General features: G+C 40.4%; 1 protein-coding gene across 1 annotated transcript in view; it reads right to left on the bottom strand.

The window, feature by feature from the left end:
• The window catches only part of slc2a4rg (SLC2A4 regulator), a 37251-nt gene that overhangs the window by 16114 nt on the left and 603 nt on the right, over positions 1-20534 (bottom strand). Inside the window, exon 2 of the mRNA XM_061057153.1 lies at positions 19057-19292. Coding sequence (XP_060913136.1) covers positions 19057-19292 — 236 coding nt within the window. The remainder of the gene's footprint in view (positions 1-19056; positions 19293-20534) is intronic.

Here is a 20534-nt window from a genome sequence, read left to right as displayed (position 1 = left end):
CATGAGGTGATCCAAATGTTGTATAATATTCATATATGAGCACATACACTGACAAAGATGGACTAACTCAAAACAGACAGAGACTCAGAGATACACAGAGGCACATATCCACATGGTCTGCCGCTTTAAGAGATCTGTGTCCCGCCCCCAGACTTCTCCACTACACAACCAGAGTAAACTGGTTTGAGTTGTTCTCTCAGCCAAGCCCTAAGCTCTGGCAGAGATCCACTGGGTCTCAGTACACTTACTCAAACTCAACGCAAAAACTTCTCTCTTCACTCTGAAGCACATACAAAGGAAAATCGAAAAGTAAATATAAATCTGCAAGGATAAGTGCATCTGCATCACGTAAACTAAAACAAAGGTTCAAATTGGCAAGATTTAAAAAAAACAAAACAACAACAACATTTTTCTTATGGCAGAAAAAAAAGCAAGAAACTGTCTAAGCTCCTACACTGAAGAGAATGTGTAGAGGAATGTAATAGATATATATAGAAAACTATAGATGACAGTCTGAACCCTTCACAGTGATCGTCTTACAAAAGTCAGTTTATTTTTCTCAAAACCTTCTGGATCTGTGTTTGAATGTTTTTGCATAAAAACAAAGCAGGCATTTGGCAAAACAGTTTTTTACAATTAAAGAAAACTGCATGGAGCGATTCACTGTATGCAAAAAACAATAATATAAACACCACAGCTGAAACAGAATACATAGCCAGAGGATCGGCAGATAATATACATGTCCACAACATACACATACATATGAATACACACAAAAAAACACAGTCTGGACGAGAGATAAAGAGATAACAAGATAACAAGATTAGTCGTGTCCTGTTTCAGTCATTTTCAGCGCTAAACAGGGCCAACAAGGGACACGCTCATGATTTATGGGCCTCTTTCTCTTCCTTAAAAACATTTCTGCACTGTTTTTGCCAATGTGGACGACTTATTTTCAGTATGACTGTGGAGTTCAAGAAACGGTGCATTCAGTTTTATAAAATGTGAGTTTTGAGACCTGGTAGAATCTTAGTGGGCTTGCCTAAAGTGGTATACTTAAGGCACACCACTGAAAGTCATGCATGTCTGCTTTGCGTTGTTGTGTGTCTGTGTGTGTGTGAGTGTGTGTGTGTGTGTGTGTGTGTGTGTGTGTGTGTGTGTGTGTGTGTGTGTGTGTGTGTGTAGGTGTGTTTATAGTCTTTGTATAGTCTGTGGTTGTGTCTTAACAGATTAGAAAAACACAAACAGCAACTGACAGCTAGTTGATTCCAGAGCTAATTCAAACATTGATATCCTTTTTACTCTCTCTCTCTCTCTCTCGCTCTCTCTCCAAACACACACACACACACACACACACCATGGAATACCAAGACACACCAGACCCCATTATTATTAACTCTCCACCCCCAACCCACTGTGATTTCCTGACATTGAGATTTTTCCTTCCTCCACTTCCCGGCAGAACCAAGATACCCCACAGCAGTTTCATTACATCTGGTGCAAGTGTTTGCGTGTGTGTCTCTGTGTGTGTGTGTGTGTGTGTGTGTGTGTGTGTGTGTGTCACCCAATAAACAACACAAATGACATGATTTAGTCGCCTTTTTTGTGTCACCACTGCAGAAAAAACTATTTTGCATGCTGCCCATGGTGCTGCTAGTTAGTCAGACTGTCTTGGATATGACTGCCACATACTACCATCATAAAAGGAACTGCTACAGATAGCAGCCACACCATTCCTTTTCATTGCTTACTCTGTTGAACAATATTAAATTACACATTTAAGTTCTCTTTCTGTAACTTTCTCGCCTGTCTGTGAAAATACTACGGAGTTGTTAAACTCCCGTACACAAGAGGACAGGACTTAAGAGCGACTGCTCTGACGCAACAGTAAATCTGTCTGCATCGTCCCGTGAGAGGCTTTATTTTGGAATGAGTTAAATAGGGGAAATCTTTATTTAGTGCCCAGAAGACGTTGATTGGAGAGCAGAGATTGCTGTCAACAATATGGGCTGTGTGTGGTGTAGCTATATGCGTATTCGTGTGTTTGGAGGAGTGGGTGTTTTTGGTGTTTGTGGTTTTTATAAGTATCCAAATCTGGATGTTTACAGGAACCTCTCAGTCCATGCGGTACATATATGGTGATGGCTGTAAATTTAATGATGACATGATAAACATAAAATTCCTCCCCCGTACGCTGATGAACATGTGTAGGCACATCCACACACTTTGTGGTAACAGAGGTATTTTAATGTTGTGTAACGACACTTCAAAGAGTGAGCTGTCAATTTTCATGCGTCTTAATGGGGAGGTCTGAACCCCTTTTACTGTACCTTTATCCATACCTATGGTGGGAGCATTTGGCACACTTTAACTCATGCAAAAACACAACAATACACGCACTCTCTCACAACCGCACACAAAACTCTCAAACTACACAAACTCTTCCCCTCTTTCCCTCCCTGTATTGGCTTTGGCTGGGCCAAGAACCACCCCCTCTGGCAGCAGCACAACGCATAGACCGGCTAGAGTCAACAAGCCAGGCAGTGAAACACACAGATATAGAGTAAGAAAAAGAAAGAGAGAGAGTCTACCACTTTAAGCACAGGCATAAGAAGCAACAACAAGTTTGAGGTGCAAAAGGGGGAGAATAACATGTCTCCTTGCATGTTATATCTGTGTCACTTACCACTAACAAATAGAGATTCTGTTTTGTTTATAATCAAACATTATAATGCAAGCATGCTGAACATTGTGCCAGTCTGGTTCTCAAGATTAACTTTTTATCAGTTGGCTAAAGATGGCAGAACACTCAAAACAGTAAATTTCCACACTAACTCATACCAGGGGTGTTTGGACTTTGATACTGCAAATAGTGAAAGAGCCATGTTGGAACCACCCCACCCCAACCTAACCCACCCTGATCCTCCACTACAGTGGGTTTCTCTGCTGTTGTTGGGGAGACGACTGGGCCTTCCCTCTATATTTATCACAGCACTTTTACTCCAGTTATCAGTTACAATCTGCCTATGTTTAAAGCACACATTGGACTTGGAAAAATACAATTTAAAAGACTAGTAAGTCAGATTTAAAGGAAGGATCTTTTGCTATAATCACTTTAAAAAAATGTCCCCATTACCTTAAAACTTAGAAGGAGTACTAAATCCACTGACGGGGATCTTTCTCCCATTAATTTTGCCATGTTTCAATGCCATGTTGCTGCTTTATAAAATGGTTAGCCAACACTAGCTGTAGTCGCTAAGGTGGCCCAGAATGGACAAACTCTAAATAAGGCTATACCAAGTTTTGTAACTATGGTAGGGACTCCAACACAATTGGAAAGGGTTGGGGGGAAATGCTGTTGGTGGTGGTGGTGGTGGTGTGTGTGTGTGTGTGTGTGTGTGTGTGTGTGTGTGTGTGTGTGTGTGTGTGTGTGTGTGTGTGTGTGTGTGTGTGTGTGTGTGTGTGTGTGTGTGTGTGTGTGTGTGTCTGTATGTGGAAGGGGGAGGTTGGTTTGACTCACAGCTAGATGCCACTTTATCCTACACACCACTCGTTTGAGGGCCAATCCATTTGCCAAAATGCACACAACAACCGGTAGAAAACACATCAGCATCCCCCAAACCCCACATCAATTTGTTGTGTTTATCTGCGCTGTATAGACCTTCTTGAGTGGAATTTTTCTGCACAAGCTAATCTGATCTCTCCCCCACCCTGCATGTGTTTCGCACCTGTTTGGCAAAGCAATGTCTCAGTTTAGCAGAACACAAGTATTACACAGCGTTTTCTGACTGTGAACGAACAAACTATGAACATTTTATAGCAATCTTCGAAGTCTACAACACACAGGGCTCATCACTGTATCATTCTCAAAAAACTCAATAGCAAGTTAAGCCATTGACAACCCACAAACATTCTATCTCGTTTACGAGGAAAAATACAGCGTTTTACAGAGTACTTGGAAGAAACCAGCTTTTAAAGGTCAAGAGGAAGACAGAGTGGAAGGGGCTGGCTGGGCAGTATCAGTGGATTTCATTGTTTTTGAGTTGGCTGACCACAAAGCTTATCAAATTTTTATCCGGATGACTCAAAATAGAGTTTGGTATGGTACAGTAGGTCTAGTTTTGTCTGTTGTTGTACACCGCCAACAAAACTCTCTGATCTCCCTTTCAGGCCCAATGCTAGTTGCTTTAAATAGTACATGATCTTCATTATCACCAAAAAAGGCATCCGGATGTGTTTGTGTGTCTGTATGTACTGTATGCAGTGTTTCCCCTACCATTATATTGGGGGGGCAGCCCAATTTTTTTTTTTTTTTTTAAAGATTTATTTTTGGGCTTTTTGTGCCTTTATTGTAGAGATGGGATAGTGGATAGAGTCGGATATCAGGGAAAGAAGTCATTTAAGGATACCTTTCCGATAGAAAAGGACAGCTGTCATTAAAAGTAACGCATGAACACCAAGATTCCTTCAAGTGTTTGTGTCGTCGTCTCGGCATGTCGGCTTGTCCACACCCCCCCAATGCTGTAAACGTAGGGGAAACACTGGTATGTGTATGCATACAGCCTCCGATTGGCCTGACTGGTGTGTGAACTTGGCAATTAAGAGTTTTTAAAAAAGCCGTCACCCAAACACATGTAAAAAAATGTAATTTTCAAACACTACTTCGGCTCAAGTTCGGAACACATTAAGTACACACTGATGTTGTTATTATATTGCTTTTTTTCCTGGCTGTTCTTCTCTTTATTTCTCTCACACATAAACAGATGCAAATTTGCACCGCAGTAAAGATATGCACGCCAAAAATAAGAGTGATGTTTTTTTCCCTGAGGCAAAGCTTTTCAGTTATTCATCTCCAAAACATATGTTTGAAACACTCCTCCTTACAGAGGGAGCGAGTGTGAAGGAGGCTGACAGAGAAACTGATGGAAACCACAAAACCACAAGAGCATTGTCAACCATAGTGTATGGTGTTCTGATAAGCATCCATCTCTCCTTACTCTTCAAGCTTGTTTGAAGCTCAAGGGATCCTGATCTGGCTCTGAAGGGAATTTAGACTATGCACTGTTTGTCTAGATTAACCTGTGTGTTATCCTTAAGCATAAGAAATCATCCATGTAGATGTAGATGAAGAATTTTGAAAAAGTGACTTAATACTGCACAAATATAAAGAAACGGTATGTTGTAGTTAAACTGGTATATCATGTCTAATGAGATAGCAAAGTGACAACTGAGGCTGTTTACAGACCAGGCTGGTGTTGATGATGTATTCCCCGCTGTGCAACCCCCACAGCTGCCCCATCCATATACACTCTATTAATAGAACACCCACCACTGCTCTCCATCCTGCAATCCCTCCATCCTATCATCCTGCCTTGACTCGACTGGATTACGTAATGCCTGTCGTCTCACTCTCAGTCATGATTGGCAGTAAACAGTCATTTCTGTAATTTCTTTATGGCAGCATGTTCTCTAAATAGACCAAAAAACAACATATATATTTCTATAAATGTGGCTAAGCGTCTTCTTTATTCAGCCATGATAGCGCAGTCTGTACACATGTTGCCCCTTACGTAAATCCCCAGGCTCTGAACCCCCTGTAGAGGGAGAGGCTGTTAGGCAGGAGCTGTGTCTCTTTAATGTGGGATGTGAATGTAATGGCTATTCAGTGCAGGGACAAAAAGCCCTCTCTCTCTGTCTCTTGATCCTCAAATGCAATCTGTAGCCTTAGGCCAACGCAAAAAACAATGGATAGCTTTGTCCTGACAAAATAATAGAGGACAGACATGAAGCAAAAGGTATGATTCCCTCTGTAGTATCTGACTTCTTGTATGAGCCCTTATATTAAACTACAAAAACAGGATCATACACACACACACACACACACAACACTTTAAAGAGCAAAGGGGTTGATTCATGTGTAGCAACCTGTGTGGATATCCTCCCTGAAGATCAGAGTCTTGTTAGAAACACACAATCCTCAGAGAGAAAATGTTGACACAGCACAAGCAATTAACTACCTGATGACAGAGTTGATCTTGACGCACAACCTTGCTTGCATTCCATGCCAGCCTCTTGTGGAAACAGCATGATTGAAATATTGTGGCACATTACTTTTGCAAAATGAGGCTCACACAAGTATGGAGTGACGTCGAAACCCAATCTTAACATATTAGAAAGGTGAAGGTAAAATCCTTCAGCAAGTCCTTAACAAGTTGAATAGAGTAAGGCCTTATTTTACTTTTTCTACTCACTCTACCCCACTGTGGTTCTTAATTTCTTCATTCCATATTAACAGGTATACTTCACCCATTTGCATTAAGCTTTGTATCATTAGAAACTTGATAGTATTTTTGAATGGTCGTGCGTCCCGCCCTCATTTTCCCCTGAGATGGGAAATCTTCGTATTTCTAAATCTGAAAAGGAGCTTCCGATGATGCAAAAATCGTCATTTTGCGTCACTGGAAGCTGTTGGTTAGTGAGGTGAAACTACAACGCTAGTTCGTCATATTTTCGACCACTGAAGCTACAGACCAATCACAGATCAGTGGGTGGGAACTCACTCCCAGAATCGAAACTTAACGTCCGCCATATTGCTTGGAAGCTAAGAGGCTCTATGGACTGGTAGTGTCGGTGCTCTCACTGTTTGCCTGTGGACACAGACGTAGAGTCTGTTTTCTGCCAGGAATTTCCAAGATACCAATTCCTTTTGGAAGAAATCTCGGAATCAGTTGAGGAAACGGCCTTATGTGTTGAAGTAAATATGTCTGTAAACCTGACCTTAATGGGAGTGGCCTGTGGTGCTGTGCATTCTGGGATTTGGTGTCTTTCATCCACATAAGCCAAAAAGACACTTTCTGCCTTTTCTCGGCCAAGAAGGCACCAACTTCAAAATTTATTTCACATTTCTACTACATATATGACCCAATGTCAATACAGATTCATGTTTCAACGGGGGAAGTATCCCTTTAAACAAGACTGTATGACAATATGGGTAATCTGTAAATGGAGAAATCTCCATATGTTATGCTAATATACAACAACTCTAATGTTCATGTCTCAGAGAAAAAGTTGCAAACCACCAGCTGAACCACACGTTATTGCCCCACTGTTGCTTCAGGCCACACAACAAGATTAACTTGTAGCTATAGCAACGTCCCTCAACTTCTGTCAGTCCCCTCCAATAACAATCTTGTTGCTAGGGGAATGCGGTGCAGTCTCTCCTGAATACTGGTGGCCTTTTTTTACCCTCTTCTGCAAGAGGAAGCAAACAAGATAGACTCCTCTGCCTGAAACACTGCTTATCAAAATGCTTGTCGTTTTTCATTTGAGTCACGAGTTGAAGTAGTGTGCCAGCGGAGACAACCCCAAAGTTACTTGTTTGTTTTTTCATTCTCTCTGAAAAAGCACTTTTATTCCTGTCCGACATCCGTTCAAACTCTATTTTCATAGACCTCAATAATCCAAATCACTCTGGGCTAGACTGAACTTTTGCTTCTCCGAAATCACAAAGACAAGTCATCTCCTGAGCCTCGACAACAATCTGGCTGCCTCGCTGTTTGTTCTGTGGATGTAAAAGGAAACCAGAGCAAATTAAGTAAGAGGAGTTCAGTCTTTGTGTAACCAAGTCTGCCTCCCTCTGACTTGACTAAGAGAAGGGAGGAGAAGCTGGGGACCAAGTCAAAGAATAGCAACGAATAGACCTTGATTTGCAATGTAAAACATATCAAGAAAATAAAAGAAAGGAGTCAAAGAAATCACAGAAATCTCTCAAATCAAAATGGCGTAGAACGTGTAAATAGCAGTCAGTCCTCTTTCTGCAGTGATCATACTCTTATTTTGTTCCTCATTCTTCACTCCCCACTCCCTCTCACTCCAGTTCTCAAGATTTGCCCTTCTGCCATCACAAGCCAGAGCAGGCCTTTGCCTAGTTTCCTGTGTTTTGCGAAAGCAAACCAATGCTGTTCATACACCACTCTGCTGTACTTATTCCCATGAAGCCAAATATCTGCCGGGCAGCTGCTGACAAAGACTTCAGTCAGTAAAACAAACTGATCAGTATCCTTTTTTCTAGAAAGAGAAAGTGAGAGAGCTGGATCTCGTAACATAAAAGAGCCTCTAACAGAAAAACTTAGAGAGAGGAGGCTGCAGATTTTGGGGGAGTGTGATGAGACATGTCACAGTGACATGTCGGTATGAAGTTAAAGTAAATATTTATAATGCCTTTACTTGTGTTTTAATTGTGAAGGAGTATGAGAGAGAGACAAAACCTTTAGTCCTTATGTGTCTTTTTATGTAGTAAAAAAGCTGAAAAGAGTTGTGTTAGCCTAGCGCAGAGGCTATAGTCCTCGTCACAGCAGCTGTGGGTTCGAATCTGACCTCTGCCCTTTGCTGCATGCCCTCACGCTCTCATCCCAACATTTCCTGTCTCTCTTCAGCTCTCCTGTCCAATAAAGTCAAAAAGGCCCAAAAAGAAAAGGCATTCAGTGGATCTTTCAAACCCTTAAATTGTTTTATCTGTGTTTCCCTGTCTACAAAAGGGAGTAGAAATAAAAGGGTACAAGCATGTTTTTAACCATAGCTTGGTGTGACTGACTCTAGCAGTAAGTCAAAAATAAATAATAATAAAATATTGAAAGCATAAATGTATTTTTGTGTAATATAATAATAATAATACACAGATACTAAACATTTTTACAACAGGTTCTTTTTTGTGTTTTACAATTTCTTGGTTGGTGTCAGTTTGCCTTCATGATTTTTCATTTCATGAACTAGCTCTGTCCCTTAGTTGCTGAATAGTCGTGGTGAATCACCCCATCCTTGGCCCCCACTGGCCTCTTCAGACTTAATTCTGACTAATACAGCAAAAAATGTAGATCTCTCAGTGGATACTCTGTGCCTGTTAAAGTCCGTCACTTTACTCATATTATCAGTGTTTCCACATCCTACAGGAGGAGGCTCTGACACACTTGGGGATAAAAAAGGAAAATGGCCCCATTATCAACCATGCAATGGCAGACATGGGATAATTTATGAGATGAATAGAGGCAGTTAAAGCACATCATGGAAACTCTAAAGAGATCATGAGGATAAAACTGAACGTTTACCTAAAGACAGCTGTGGTGAGGAGGAGAGCTGCTCATCCATGAGACGTCTGAGAGGATATTAAACCCTGAACCTGTTCCAGACTGCTAGTTCTTTAGAGTTTACAAACATGTTGAAATATGGTGGCTATGTTTCACAAAAATGGAAGAGAATACATGCCAGTTGGATGCAACTGGTTGAACTCCCTGTGTGAGTTGTGCACGTCTTTTTTTATCAGGGCAAAACCCAGGCAATGGTCAAATTAGGGCAGACTCTCTCTGCACAGACAGACAGACAGACAGACAGACAGAGAGACAGCCCTGGCCCGTTGAAAGTCATGCCTTGTGAGACTCAAGTGTTTTTCTGTAACAGTCAGGCCTCTCCACAGCCAAGACTCTTCACTCTCAGAGCTAGGACACACACAACCACACAGACGGATTTACTTATTATTACAGAATCTTAAAACTGTTGACTTAGGAAGGTTACATAAATGCAGATAGTGTTTGGGTATTAATGGCAGAAATTGCAGCATTTTAGCATGAGTGAAACACATTTACAGCTCCATCTGCATGCATTTGAGGAAATTCCATTTTGCTGTTAGGGTCATGTGATCTAGTCAAAAATCTTGCTTCCTACTCGCCTGTTCCAAAAGTCTTCAATAACTATCTAATGAAGTTTCTAAATGTTATGCAATACATTTTCAGATAATGTAGGATCTAGATCTTTATTAATCATTGATTAAGAACAGCTTGAGTAATACTGACAGGAGCACCATGCTAAGCTGATGAGGCATCAGAGGCTTACAACTCATCAAGCTTCAGAAATACAAACATATGACAGCATACCTTGCATTCACTCACAAAACACTCGCATCCTCAAGTCCCCGTTGGTCTACATTTTCTTGTAAATCTGGTCAAATGTGAGGGAGCAGACCTAAGGAGGGCTGAAGTGAAACCGTAGACAGAAACAGCTGCTCAGCAGGCCTATCAAGCTATAAAATGTGTAACACTCCCTAGCCTCCCTCCCTACACTCACATAGGTGCAGAGATCCCCGTTTAACTCCCCCCTTGTTCTCTGACTTAATCTGACAGCTTTAGTGGACAATATTGTTTTCACTCAATTAAAGCCCCTTCACTCAAACCAACATCTCGTGTACATTTCCTGCAATTCTATAATGCATACCATATGTGTACAGAAAAAAAGACATCCGTTTTTAAATTAAATCTTAAAGTAAAAATGTTTAAAAGGGAATTTGCTCTAGTTTCTGGTTTCAAAGTGATGAATTGATGGAAAAACACTGAACTGAAGATATAAACATTATTTCTGATTAATCCAGATTAATTTGCATGTTTTTAGTCACGGACTTTCTACTTTAATTTTTTTTTAATTGTACAAGGTAAAAGAAGACTCTTCATGAAGTAGTAACTTGTAACTTGAAGTAGTAACTTGATATGCTTTTTCTATTCTCATTCTCTCTGTCCCCTCTGTCCCATCTTTCCACATTTTCCACATGTTGTAATTATTAAACAAAACACAGTGTAAAAACAAGCAAGTGTGGTAAGGCAAAAGACTGGCGATCCGCCTTGCCTTCTGAATAAATCACAAACACAAACCTTGCAAAATATGTCTAACTTGAAGGGATAAAAATACACCAATATGTATTTTATATCAGCCAAACAACACTTACAATTAGCAAATGTTCATCTTTGGATGTGGGTGAAAATGCAGCTGATCAGAGAAGAGTAATACTTCTTTGTTGAATGTACGCCGTAGTGACCAATGTCGTTGTTAGCAGTACATGTGTGTTTGTGTGTCTGCTTAGCTCTGCATTACTCTGCCTAAATACGTTAGATGGCAGTCCGATTCGGTCACATTTTCTGATTGTTTATGAACAGGAAGTCATGGCAACTGAAACAGAGCATCTTATATTGAAGTTGGAGCTGATAAACACTGAGCAGAAATGTATTAAAACGACAAATCTACATGTGCCCAACGCAAAATGTGTTTTACTAATAGTCCGCTGCACAATCTCAACACGGACATGAAGAATGACATAAATATAAACAAACATAACATTAACATTATTTTAATGCAACATAAATTATATCAATATAAACGATATTGTCTTTCCCTATATTTTGTTTGAAAATATATCGATATATCTTAAAAACTCGATATATCTCCCAGCCCTACTTACACCACAATCCACCATCTTGCTTCTTAAACTTTCACTCAGAAGCAAAAATCAGCATACATTTGAAAGAAACAATGAGTTGACATTTATGTGATATCGACATAGACTGATATGAAATTTGTTATCGTGCTAACATTTTTAGTCATGTTGCCAAGCCCTACATCTAGCATTCTTCCTTTTGCAGAATTTTAAAAAGGGTGGCCATACCAGAAATGTTGTAAATTCAGGAAATAAAATCCAACCCAGCAGTCCAATCACAGCACCTGCATAGTAACAGTGCACATCAGGATCTTATCCATAGGTACAGGCCAGGGCTACGCAATCCTATGGCATATGCTATGGCATAGATTAGACGCAGAAGTATAAATAAGGCTTAAGAATAACTCCACTGTGATAATCTCTCAGTGTCCACATGGCCAGGAGAGGCCAAGAGAGTTTCTGGTGCAGCGATCAGTGTTACTGGACAGCCTCATACACTCAATGCTTTGTGCAGTCGGATGTTGGTGCTGGAAGTCGCCACCACTAACATTAAGCTGGGATACTTTCTAACTTCCCTCTAGGCCGGAAATCTCCACGTTATCTTGGCAGCTGTCAAAAGAGTCCAGGGGTGTGTTACTGCTCCTGTTTAAAGAGACTTTTAGGCTCAAAATTCTCAAGCCTGAAATAAAGTTAAGTAACTTTTACAGACGTCCTATTACATAATTTAACTTACTCCTTAGCCTTTTGAGGACCAGTAGATACTCTGGTAGATGTTAGACAACAGGATTTTTTAGGTTTAGAATGTCGTAAGATAGACGCTATGTTGAAAATCTAGCTTTATCTTTTAAAACAAGTTTATAGCTGCAGGGAGACCACAGACCCAAAGCTAATGTTTGGAAAAACAAACATTGTGCACATAAAGCAAGAAGCTGTCAACCTCTTCCCTCTCCTCTCCTCTGTGCTTATCCACAATATACTGTATATGTACATTATATGAAGCCATGCATATGAGAAGTCGGAAAATGGAGATGCAAAGACATTTTTGTGAACATGTGCTAAATATTGATAGCTGAATCTGTGGGCATAGCATAAACTCCAATGCAAGTGACAGGATAACAGCATTATTAGATGTTTCTTGTTCAATGAAGCCTGACTATAACACTACGGATACAGAATTAAAAGTGTGAGAGTTTTAATGTGAGGAGGTGAGAGAGAAAAGGGAATTTGGGCATTAAATACACACACACATGGGCTCAGTTGCAGAGCTACTTGATCAAATGTATTGTCTAACAACACAAGACTTTTTTAGGCACAAGGATAAATCATTACACTAGCACAGTGAGCCCACACAGCTGTATTGTTAAGGACACACATGTTGACATTGTTAAGGACACACACTCCAAAGGGGGTTACTAGGAGCTTATGAGGAACTGGGAACACTGGATTTTACAAGCCTGGGTGTGTCATGCTATTTTTAAGTTGGACTGTACCATATTCAAGGTAGATTTTGAAATGTATTAAAGTTGTTGCTAGCTGTATATTGGCTATTTAATCTATATAGTGCTCTGGGCTTTTAATTCAGGCTTTGATTCACTAAATCCCTCACAGGCGCAGACATTTTGGAAGGTCAATGGTTATATTACTTAACCGTGTGAACACAAAATCAATTGAAGTGTCAGAAATTCAGTACATCTCTCCTCAACAACTTAAACTACGGGCACACTTACATACCGTGCTAAAGCATGATTGTCCCCCCCCCCCTCACCAGTCCCCGGTGGTAACTGTCAATAGTGGCCATAGACTAGCGGTCCGGTGAAATTTCTCTGTTCTAACAACAGAGAACAACATAGAGAAACATGACTGCAACTTTACTGACTTTACTGAGTCTTTGCAGTCAGATCTAGCCCTTACACTCCTGGATCTTTTGATTATGTATCTGATCGACTCGACGTCATGCTCACATGCTTGTGCATGAGCGTCCATACCATGCAGAATCCCACCTCTTCCAAATGGGCCAGGGCCAAGGAAGTGTACCATGCTTAAGCACTAGACAAACTAACTGGACTTTGAGGGGTCAAACATGCTTGGGCACGTTACAGATTGCCAAGTATGCCATTTGACAGGACAGCCTTAAAGAGACAGGCAATGTGGGGAGAGAGAGTGGGTGGTGACATGCACTAAATAGTGTCAGTATTGGGAATCAATCCTGCGGTCAGTGAGTCATGGACTATAGCATATACCGGAGCTGGACACTTGCTCTACCAACTGAGCTAAAACCGGTGCCCAGAAGGTTTTTACATACGGTAATGGAAAATGTAAAACAAGTTAACAGCAGAATTCCAATAAACTGATAATATAAGTATAATCTTCAGAAGAAAAAAAGTTTCCACACTGAGTAAAAGAAGAGAAAACTTTCCACTACATGCATGGCGCTAATTAAAAAACAAAAACAATCAAACAGCTGTAAGCCATTCAACTCTGCACAGTACAAAGTGTTAGGCTTCTCAGACTCGTCTCTGTTTGCAGTCTGGACTGAATTTCACTGCTTGTCATCAGCGGCCTGGGATGACTTATGAAAGGGTTACGCAAGACTGTGTGTGTGTGTGTGTGTGTGTGTGTGTGTGTGTGTGTGTGTGTGTGTCTGTGTGTGTCTGTGTCGTGTGTGTGAGGATATTTGAGAGTAGGAGAAAGCAAACCAAGGAAACTACGAGCTTACAGAACATTTTGAAAACGGTTACTGCTGACTTAAATAGGATTATTCTCAGGATCAGGTTTCACAGGAGCATTAGAGAATACATTAAAATTTTCCCCCCAAGTTGTTATGTTGAATTAACCTGCCTTATTGAGACATAATGAAACTGGAAATATTTTATTTTATTTTCATAATCTACAGTTCAATGTATTATAACACAATCAGACTGTGTTAAATTGAAGCTTTGAACTCGCTAAACAGTGGAGATTTGAGAGACTTTCAAAGCTAAAAACCAAACCCTGGATTGTGAGATTAAATCAAACATAAATAAATCTTATTAAATAAACATTATTGATATCACAGTTATCAATTTGCTCTTATTCATCTTCCTGATAAATGAGTACAGACACCAAGAAACCTGACTGCTACTGACATGTGTTTAAGAAAAAAACAACATGAGGGATGGATTACAACTGAAAGTATATTAAGAAGTGCAGAATAATCTTTCTTGGCACCAGAGAGACTGCATTGTCCAGAGTGCTTCATCTTCCTCTGGATCTGAATAGGATTTAGCCAGTCATCCCTCAAACAAAGGGCAAGAGGGCAAAGGGCCAAGAGAAACGGAAAAAAGGATGTGTGGAATAAATAAAACAGATTAAATAGGGGGGCAGAGATATTAAACAAAGCAGAAAAAGGTGGCAATTTATCACGAAGAAATCTTCTAACCATGGAGCAACCTTTGTCTTATACTCTACATACTATTGTACCAATGTTCATGCTGAAAGTAATATGTGTATATGAGTACAGTGTTACTACAGAGACTGCTTTATACATTTGGCTGCAAAGTCAACTCTGAGTTCACCAAGAGGAATTGTTTGGCACTTCAATGCGTCTATCAATGACTTAAAGACAGAGTACAAATGTATCAAGGGCGTAATAAAAGTTCTCTCAAAGATCAAGAAACGTGGGAGGGATCTGATGAAAGACGAGAAAGGTGGACAGAAGGGAGCGCCTTAGAGCAGCTGCTGGCTGGTATGAAGACTGTGGTAGAGAGACATAAGGACTGGTTGAAGAAGGGAGAGGGAAGACAGTTGACTGTGCCATCTCTAAATGCTACAGAGGCAGAACAGGAGGCCTTATGTAAGTGCCTATTGGTGTGGGTGAGCAAGCAATAAAGCATTTTACTGCAGCGGTGCCAGAGCTGTGCAACAAGTTTCCTTTCCTCCCGATAACAGTTTCTTTCTCTCCTCAAGGCATCCTGCCAGAGGACAGCTGTACAGTATACAACTAATATATACACTACTAGAGGCAAAAAAAAATATTTCTAATTGAATGCATAATTGGCAAATAATACTTTGGAGCCACTTGAAACTTTGCCTTTGTAATGTTTATTTTGCAACAGAGCAGACTGTTTGCACAAAAACATTTCTTCATGCCTCCTACTCTCCTCCTAGTTATGCAATTGATTTTTTCTCCTTTTCACTGCAGAACAGGACATAATTAATGTCTCATTAGGGCACTGTGCACGTATACACAAACGCATACACACACGCACATATTTCGCCCATTAGCCAGAGTGTCTTCCAGAGGCCCTCATTAGCGTTAAAAAAATGAATGATTCAGTGCCAGCAGTGCTGCACCCTAAAAAAACAGATAAGATGTACTTTTTTTCCCTTGCTTCTTCAATTTTGCTCCTCCACACACCCCTTTGTCAGAAGACGGTAAAGCTAAGAAGTGAGCTGTCTGCTACATTCTTTAGTGGAAATCGTCTATGCAGCACATAACTCAGATCCTGAAGCTGAACAAGCGGACATGCCAGATGCCTGCTTCTGTCCTGATATGACTCGCTCTTCTCCCATGACTCCATTCATTGAGGCTGACCTTTCAACCCTGCCGGTGTCAGTGTGAGAGCTTTAACCTCTTGTGGTCTGAAGGGGGGAAGGGGGCTACAAATTCAGAAGGAATTTTACAACGTATGATCATGCTAACATAATGAATGCAAAATGAAGACAAATATGGTTCATATGGAAATATATAACACCTGAGGAGGGGCACGGTTCTCCTCTCGGCATGCCATGTCAGCAGTCTGGATGTGGGTAAGACATCCCAGACTAGAGCGGGGGCGGGTAACGGTTCCTCTGACTCTGACCTTCAACAACCAGCTGTAATGTCTTCTTTGGGAGCAGGGGATTGGACGTGGGTTCGTCTTAGGGGGATGGAAAGGTGGAGGACCCACCTCTAGTCTGCCTACATGCCTAGCCTAAACCTTTCTGGTGAGTCTAAGTAGATTGAGTCAAAGGCCGGTCAGTAATTATATTACACCCTCCCCAACAGCAGTTGGTTGCTCTGGTGTCTCGGTTATGTGTACTTGGTGTTTTCTATTCATGTAAACCTACTGTGGTGACAGTGTACCTGGCCAAGGACAGATAAGAAAAAAAGCTTTTCAAATGAAAACAAATTCCCCCCTACCCTCTTCATGTTGTAAGACCTCTTTTTTGGTTCATTCAAACTGCTCTTTGTTCTGTTATCAGTGTGCTGGATCCAAGGCTGATGAGTATTGACAGGTAAAACAAGCTCTGCTTTAGGGAGTGAGAGACTAATCAAAGTCAGCACAAGGATAAGAGAGAAAATATTATAGATTACATATAAGCAAAATAGACTGTTTGGAGTATAAAAGCGTAGGTTTGACAACGTTTTGTTTAATATTAACATGTGTGAGCAAGTGAACGCATCGGTTCCTCCTCTTTCTTCCCACAAAATCTTTGCCCAGGCTTGTCTAAAGCGCTGTGACCTACTTTGCAGCATTTGCAAACTGACAAGGCAAGGTGTGAAAAGCACTACATTGTATATGAGAAACAATACACAATAGATACAACAGTCAATGTAAAACACATAGTTCCCCAGCTTTATAGCTAAAGTATCTTTAAACATGTAATCCTGCAACACAACAGAAGATTACCTGAACTTGTTGGGAACAGATAAACTAAAATGGTTTGTAGATTAAATCCAAAGTATCCAAAGTAGCGGCAAATGCCGTATGGGTCAAATCCATGTTCCACCAAATAGTAGTAACACACTAAGATGTCAAGTATTAACTTTTCACTGTGACCATCACCTGGAGAAAACCTGCCTCACAATGTAGTCCAAAACTAGTTGTTGTTAATTCCAAATGACCATAAGCATGTCTAAATGTCAACTACAGTCCATTTTTAAAATGCTCAGAGAAAATTGAGATGAATGCACATTCCTTATGCTAACAAGTGGAGCTAGAGTGATCTAAATGTAATGTTTTATATGGATACTTCAAACAGGCATAGAATGACAGCTAGTAAAGCATGGTGTTTAATGGTCAGAGAGGAGACCCTCCCGTCACAGACTGCAGAACAAAAGCCAATTCAAGCAAGGTAAAGACTGGGATTATTCTGTAAGGTCAATAGAACAAACCACAAGCCTGACTAATAGTACCACACCGTTATATAATACTGTGTACTCTTTAAGAGGCTGTGTAGTGTGTGTTGTCAAATCAGATGGGTTTTTTATGGTAACATTGCTGGGGAAAAAAGCAAGGTTTCGAGTCTTTTTGAGAAGGCCAGGATGGAAAAGTGAGAGCAGAAGCTTTGTTGTCTGTAGTGGGCATACACACTTCAACAAATACTCAAAAAGAGGCAGGCAAAAAAACCTCACTCTGGTTTAAAACATGTTCAGTCTTGCATGCTCCCTGTAGACACACCCTCATATTAATACATGACCAGCAGCATGTGAAATTCACGTGATGATGACAGAAGGAAGGAAAGAAGAAAGTGTGGTTTAAACCCCCCCAACACATTCCTGTCATGTCACTCTCAGCAGCTGAAACCATGAAACCTTAAAAGTTTCTAATCTGTTTAAATTTTGAATATCCTAACCTTGCCTACATTTTTTAACAGCAGCTCGAAAACACGGCATGATTCCATGAATATTTAATTAAGAGCTGCTCAGTGTAAGAATGTACTATACTGTACTGCCAGCAGGCATGTTGTTAATGTGTAAATGCTGTCTGATAGTCAGACATTGTCTTGACACAGGCAGTAACCAATCAGCTGTGTTGTGATGATGAAAAAAATGCTTAGGCACAGCCTACAGCCTCTCCCAGTCTTTGTGTTACATAATCATTTATCAGTGCACTACCCTTGTCCCTGGATGCATTTTCTGCTTCTTCTGTGGGAAACGGTCTGTTTGTGCAAGCAGATTGTCTAAGGACTATCAAAGAATGCCATGGGATAAATGTGCATGTGTCCATGTTTGAAAACAGGTGTAACAATGTGAGTTTAAGTTCACTGAACTGCAAATGTGACAGAAAAAGAAAATACTTCATACAACGATACACTAGCATGGCCTTTCACAGGGATAGTATTAAACTTAGCATTCAAGCAAAACATTAAGGCCCTCTTTAAAAAAAAAATAGTTTGTTATTGAACAAAAAGTTCGAACACACTGTAACTGGTTCACTCCTTCACCCTCTTCTCCTTCTGTTAAGTGATTGAGTAATGCCGGCCTCATCTTTGGCTATCTTAGTGCAGATTTCAAAACTATGCTGGATGGAACACTAAACATGTAGTCGGTTGACCAGTACGCCTCCACATCATTCATGCCCAAACCACTGTACAGTTGTAGCCAGAGGGAAAATTCTTCTTCTTGTTATTCATTTGTTTATTTTGACAGTGCACAACTGCTTAGCTCTATCAGAGTTACCTGTGAGCTAATTTACATCTGTAGTCCCTGGGCTGGAGACAGAGACAACGTCTCAGTTCTAGTTAAGATTCTGTTTGGAGAGGGATAAGAGAACTGCCTATGTTGATTATTTTTATCAACAAAAATTCAGAATTTAATGAGCTGTACAGAAAAAAAGGAGCCATGCAAACAAAGTAGGTCAAACAGTTAGCTTTGTACTCCAGAATAGTCTGGGGATGATTATGTATCTGCCTAAAGTCATTTTTTAGATGTCATACCACAGTTTTAATCACGTTGAATGACGCCATTTCTTTGAGGCAATGCTTTGTACTTCTATGAAACACAAAAAATGAAGATACCGCAGGGGTTGTGACAGTGGAGTTCATCAGCTTCTCCATACCTGTTTCTGGGCACGGGGATGTGGTTGGAGGAGAGTGGTTGTCTCTCTGTCAGCGATACGCTCCGCCCCTGTGTTGCCCTGAAGTTGTTGGCCAGCTCTGCCTGTATCCCAGGGTTCCTGATGTCCGAGTAAGTGCAGCCACCTGGCAGCTGCCCGTTTGTGCCTGGGCAGTGAGTAGGACTGGCCCTCTTCAGAATCCCAGTAGAACCAGTGTCTCTTTGGTCCCCCATGTCAGTCTAGAGACACATTGAAATAAATGCATGATTTTTAAGCAAATAATTAGCTTGCTTGTATCTTAAGTACTGTGTGCTCTCCTTTACAAGTGTAAAAGATGACGTTGCATATGATTGATAAGACAAACCCTTATGGGCAGTCTTCACATGACAAAAAAATCACATTTTTCTTTTTTTTTTATCCCAGTTTAAAGCTTGTTTCTTATTCTGCTATATAAAACAACTAATATATACACTATATATATATATATACGTATGGCGTATATATAAAAATATATATACCATAAGGGATAGAGGTAGGGGAGCTCACTGTTATTTTAATCTGAATGAAAGAAAGACTCGCTTGGTATCTAAAACTCTTTAATATCCCAAAATGGAAAAACACCTTTTAAAAAAAGGGGAAGAAATTCGACGAGAAATTCTTTTTTTATTTTTTTTTATTTATATATAATTGATTTGGAAGTTATTTAGATAATAATTGGTTACATTGTGTCAAATAAAACATTTCAATTGATGAAGAAGGGATTTACAACAAATTTTCTTGTTTTTTCTAGTTTGCAAATTTATTTTAATTTACTGTCAAATGAAGAAAAAGTGGACTTATCCCTATCTTGACTAGTTAGGCTATTTGAGAAAAAACAACACTTTAAAAAGGGTTCAGGTGTAGGGTTAGGGTATGCTCATTATATAAAGAAGTGACAACTTGTTATCAATGCATATTTGATGTTGCAAGGTCAATTTAATAACTGTGACATGAAATGCAGAAACACATGCAGGGCAATACACGATGTGTGGTGTGCTGAAAAAACCCCAACAAATATTTAGCACTTCGACACAAACTAATGTGACTGTTTAAGTGTGTGTGAAGCCGGGTCGTGCAGCCCAGGAAGCCCTCTCAATAGCTCCACCCTGAAGTAATGGGGGGGGGGGGGGGGTCTGGCTAGTAGTTTGAAGTCCCTGCCCCACTTTTCTGTAAACTTTGCACACAAAATCAGCCGCCATTAAATTCGGTTTTGATACGACGTTATTACCGTCGAACAAGCGCGTGGCAGCAGCTGGTTAAATAACTGGCACTTTAAAAAAAATGAGGTAAAGAGTTGAAAGGCGGTCACGCTGTCCGACACACAGAAACTGTTACAGTTGTTGCGTTCGTGTGTAAACGTCACAGTCGCATTTTTTTTTACAACCCTTTAACTTCACCAGTTATCGTAAATAACAGCTTATTATAGTGGTGTAAGCTGCCAG

The sequence above is a fragment of the Labrus mixtus genome, chromosome 15, assembly GCF_963584025.1.
Source record: "Labrus mixtus chromosome 15, fLabMix1.1, whole genome shotgun sequence".
NCBI lineage: Eukaryota > Metazoa > Chordata > Actinopteri > Labriformes > Labridae > Labrus > Labrus mixtus.
The sequence above is the reverse complement of the archived record's forward strand: the minus strand, read 5'-3'. Positions and strand labels throughout refer to the sequence as shown.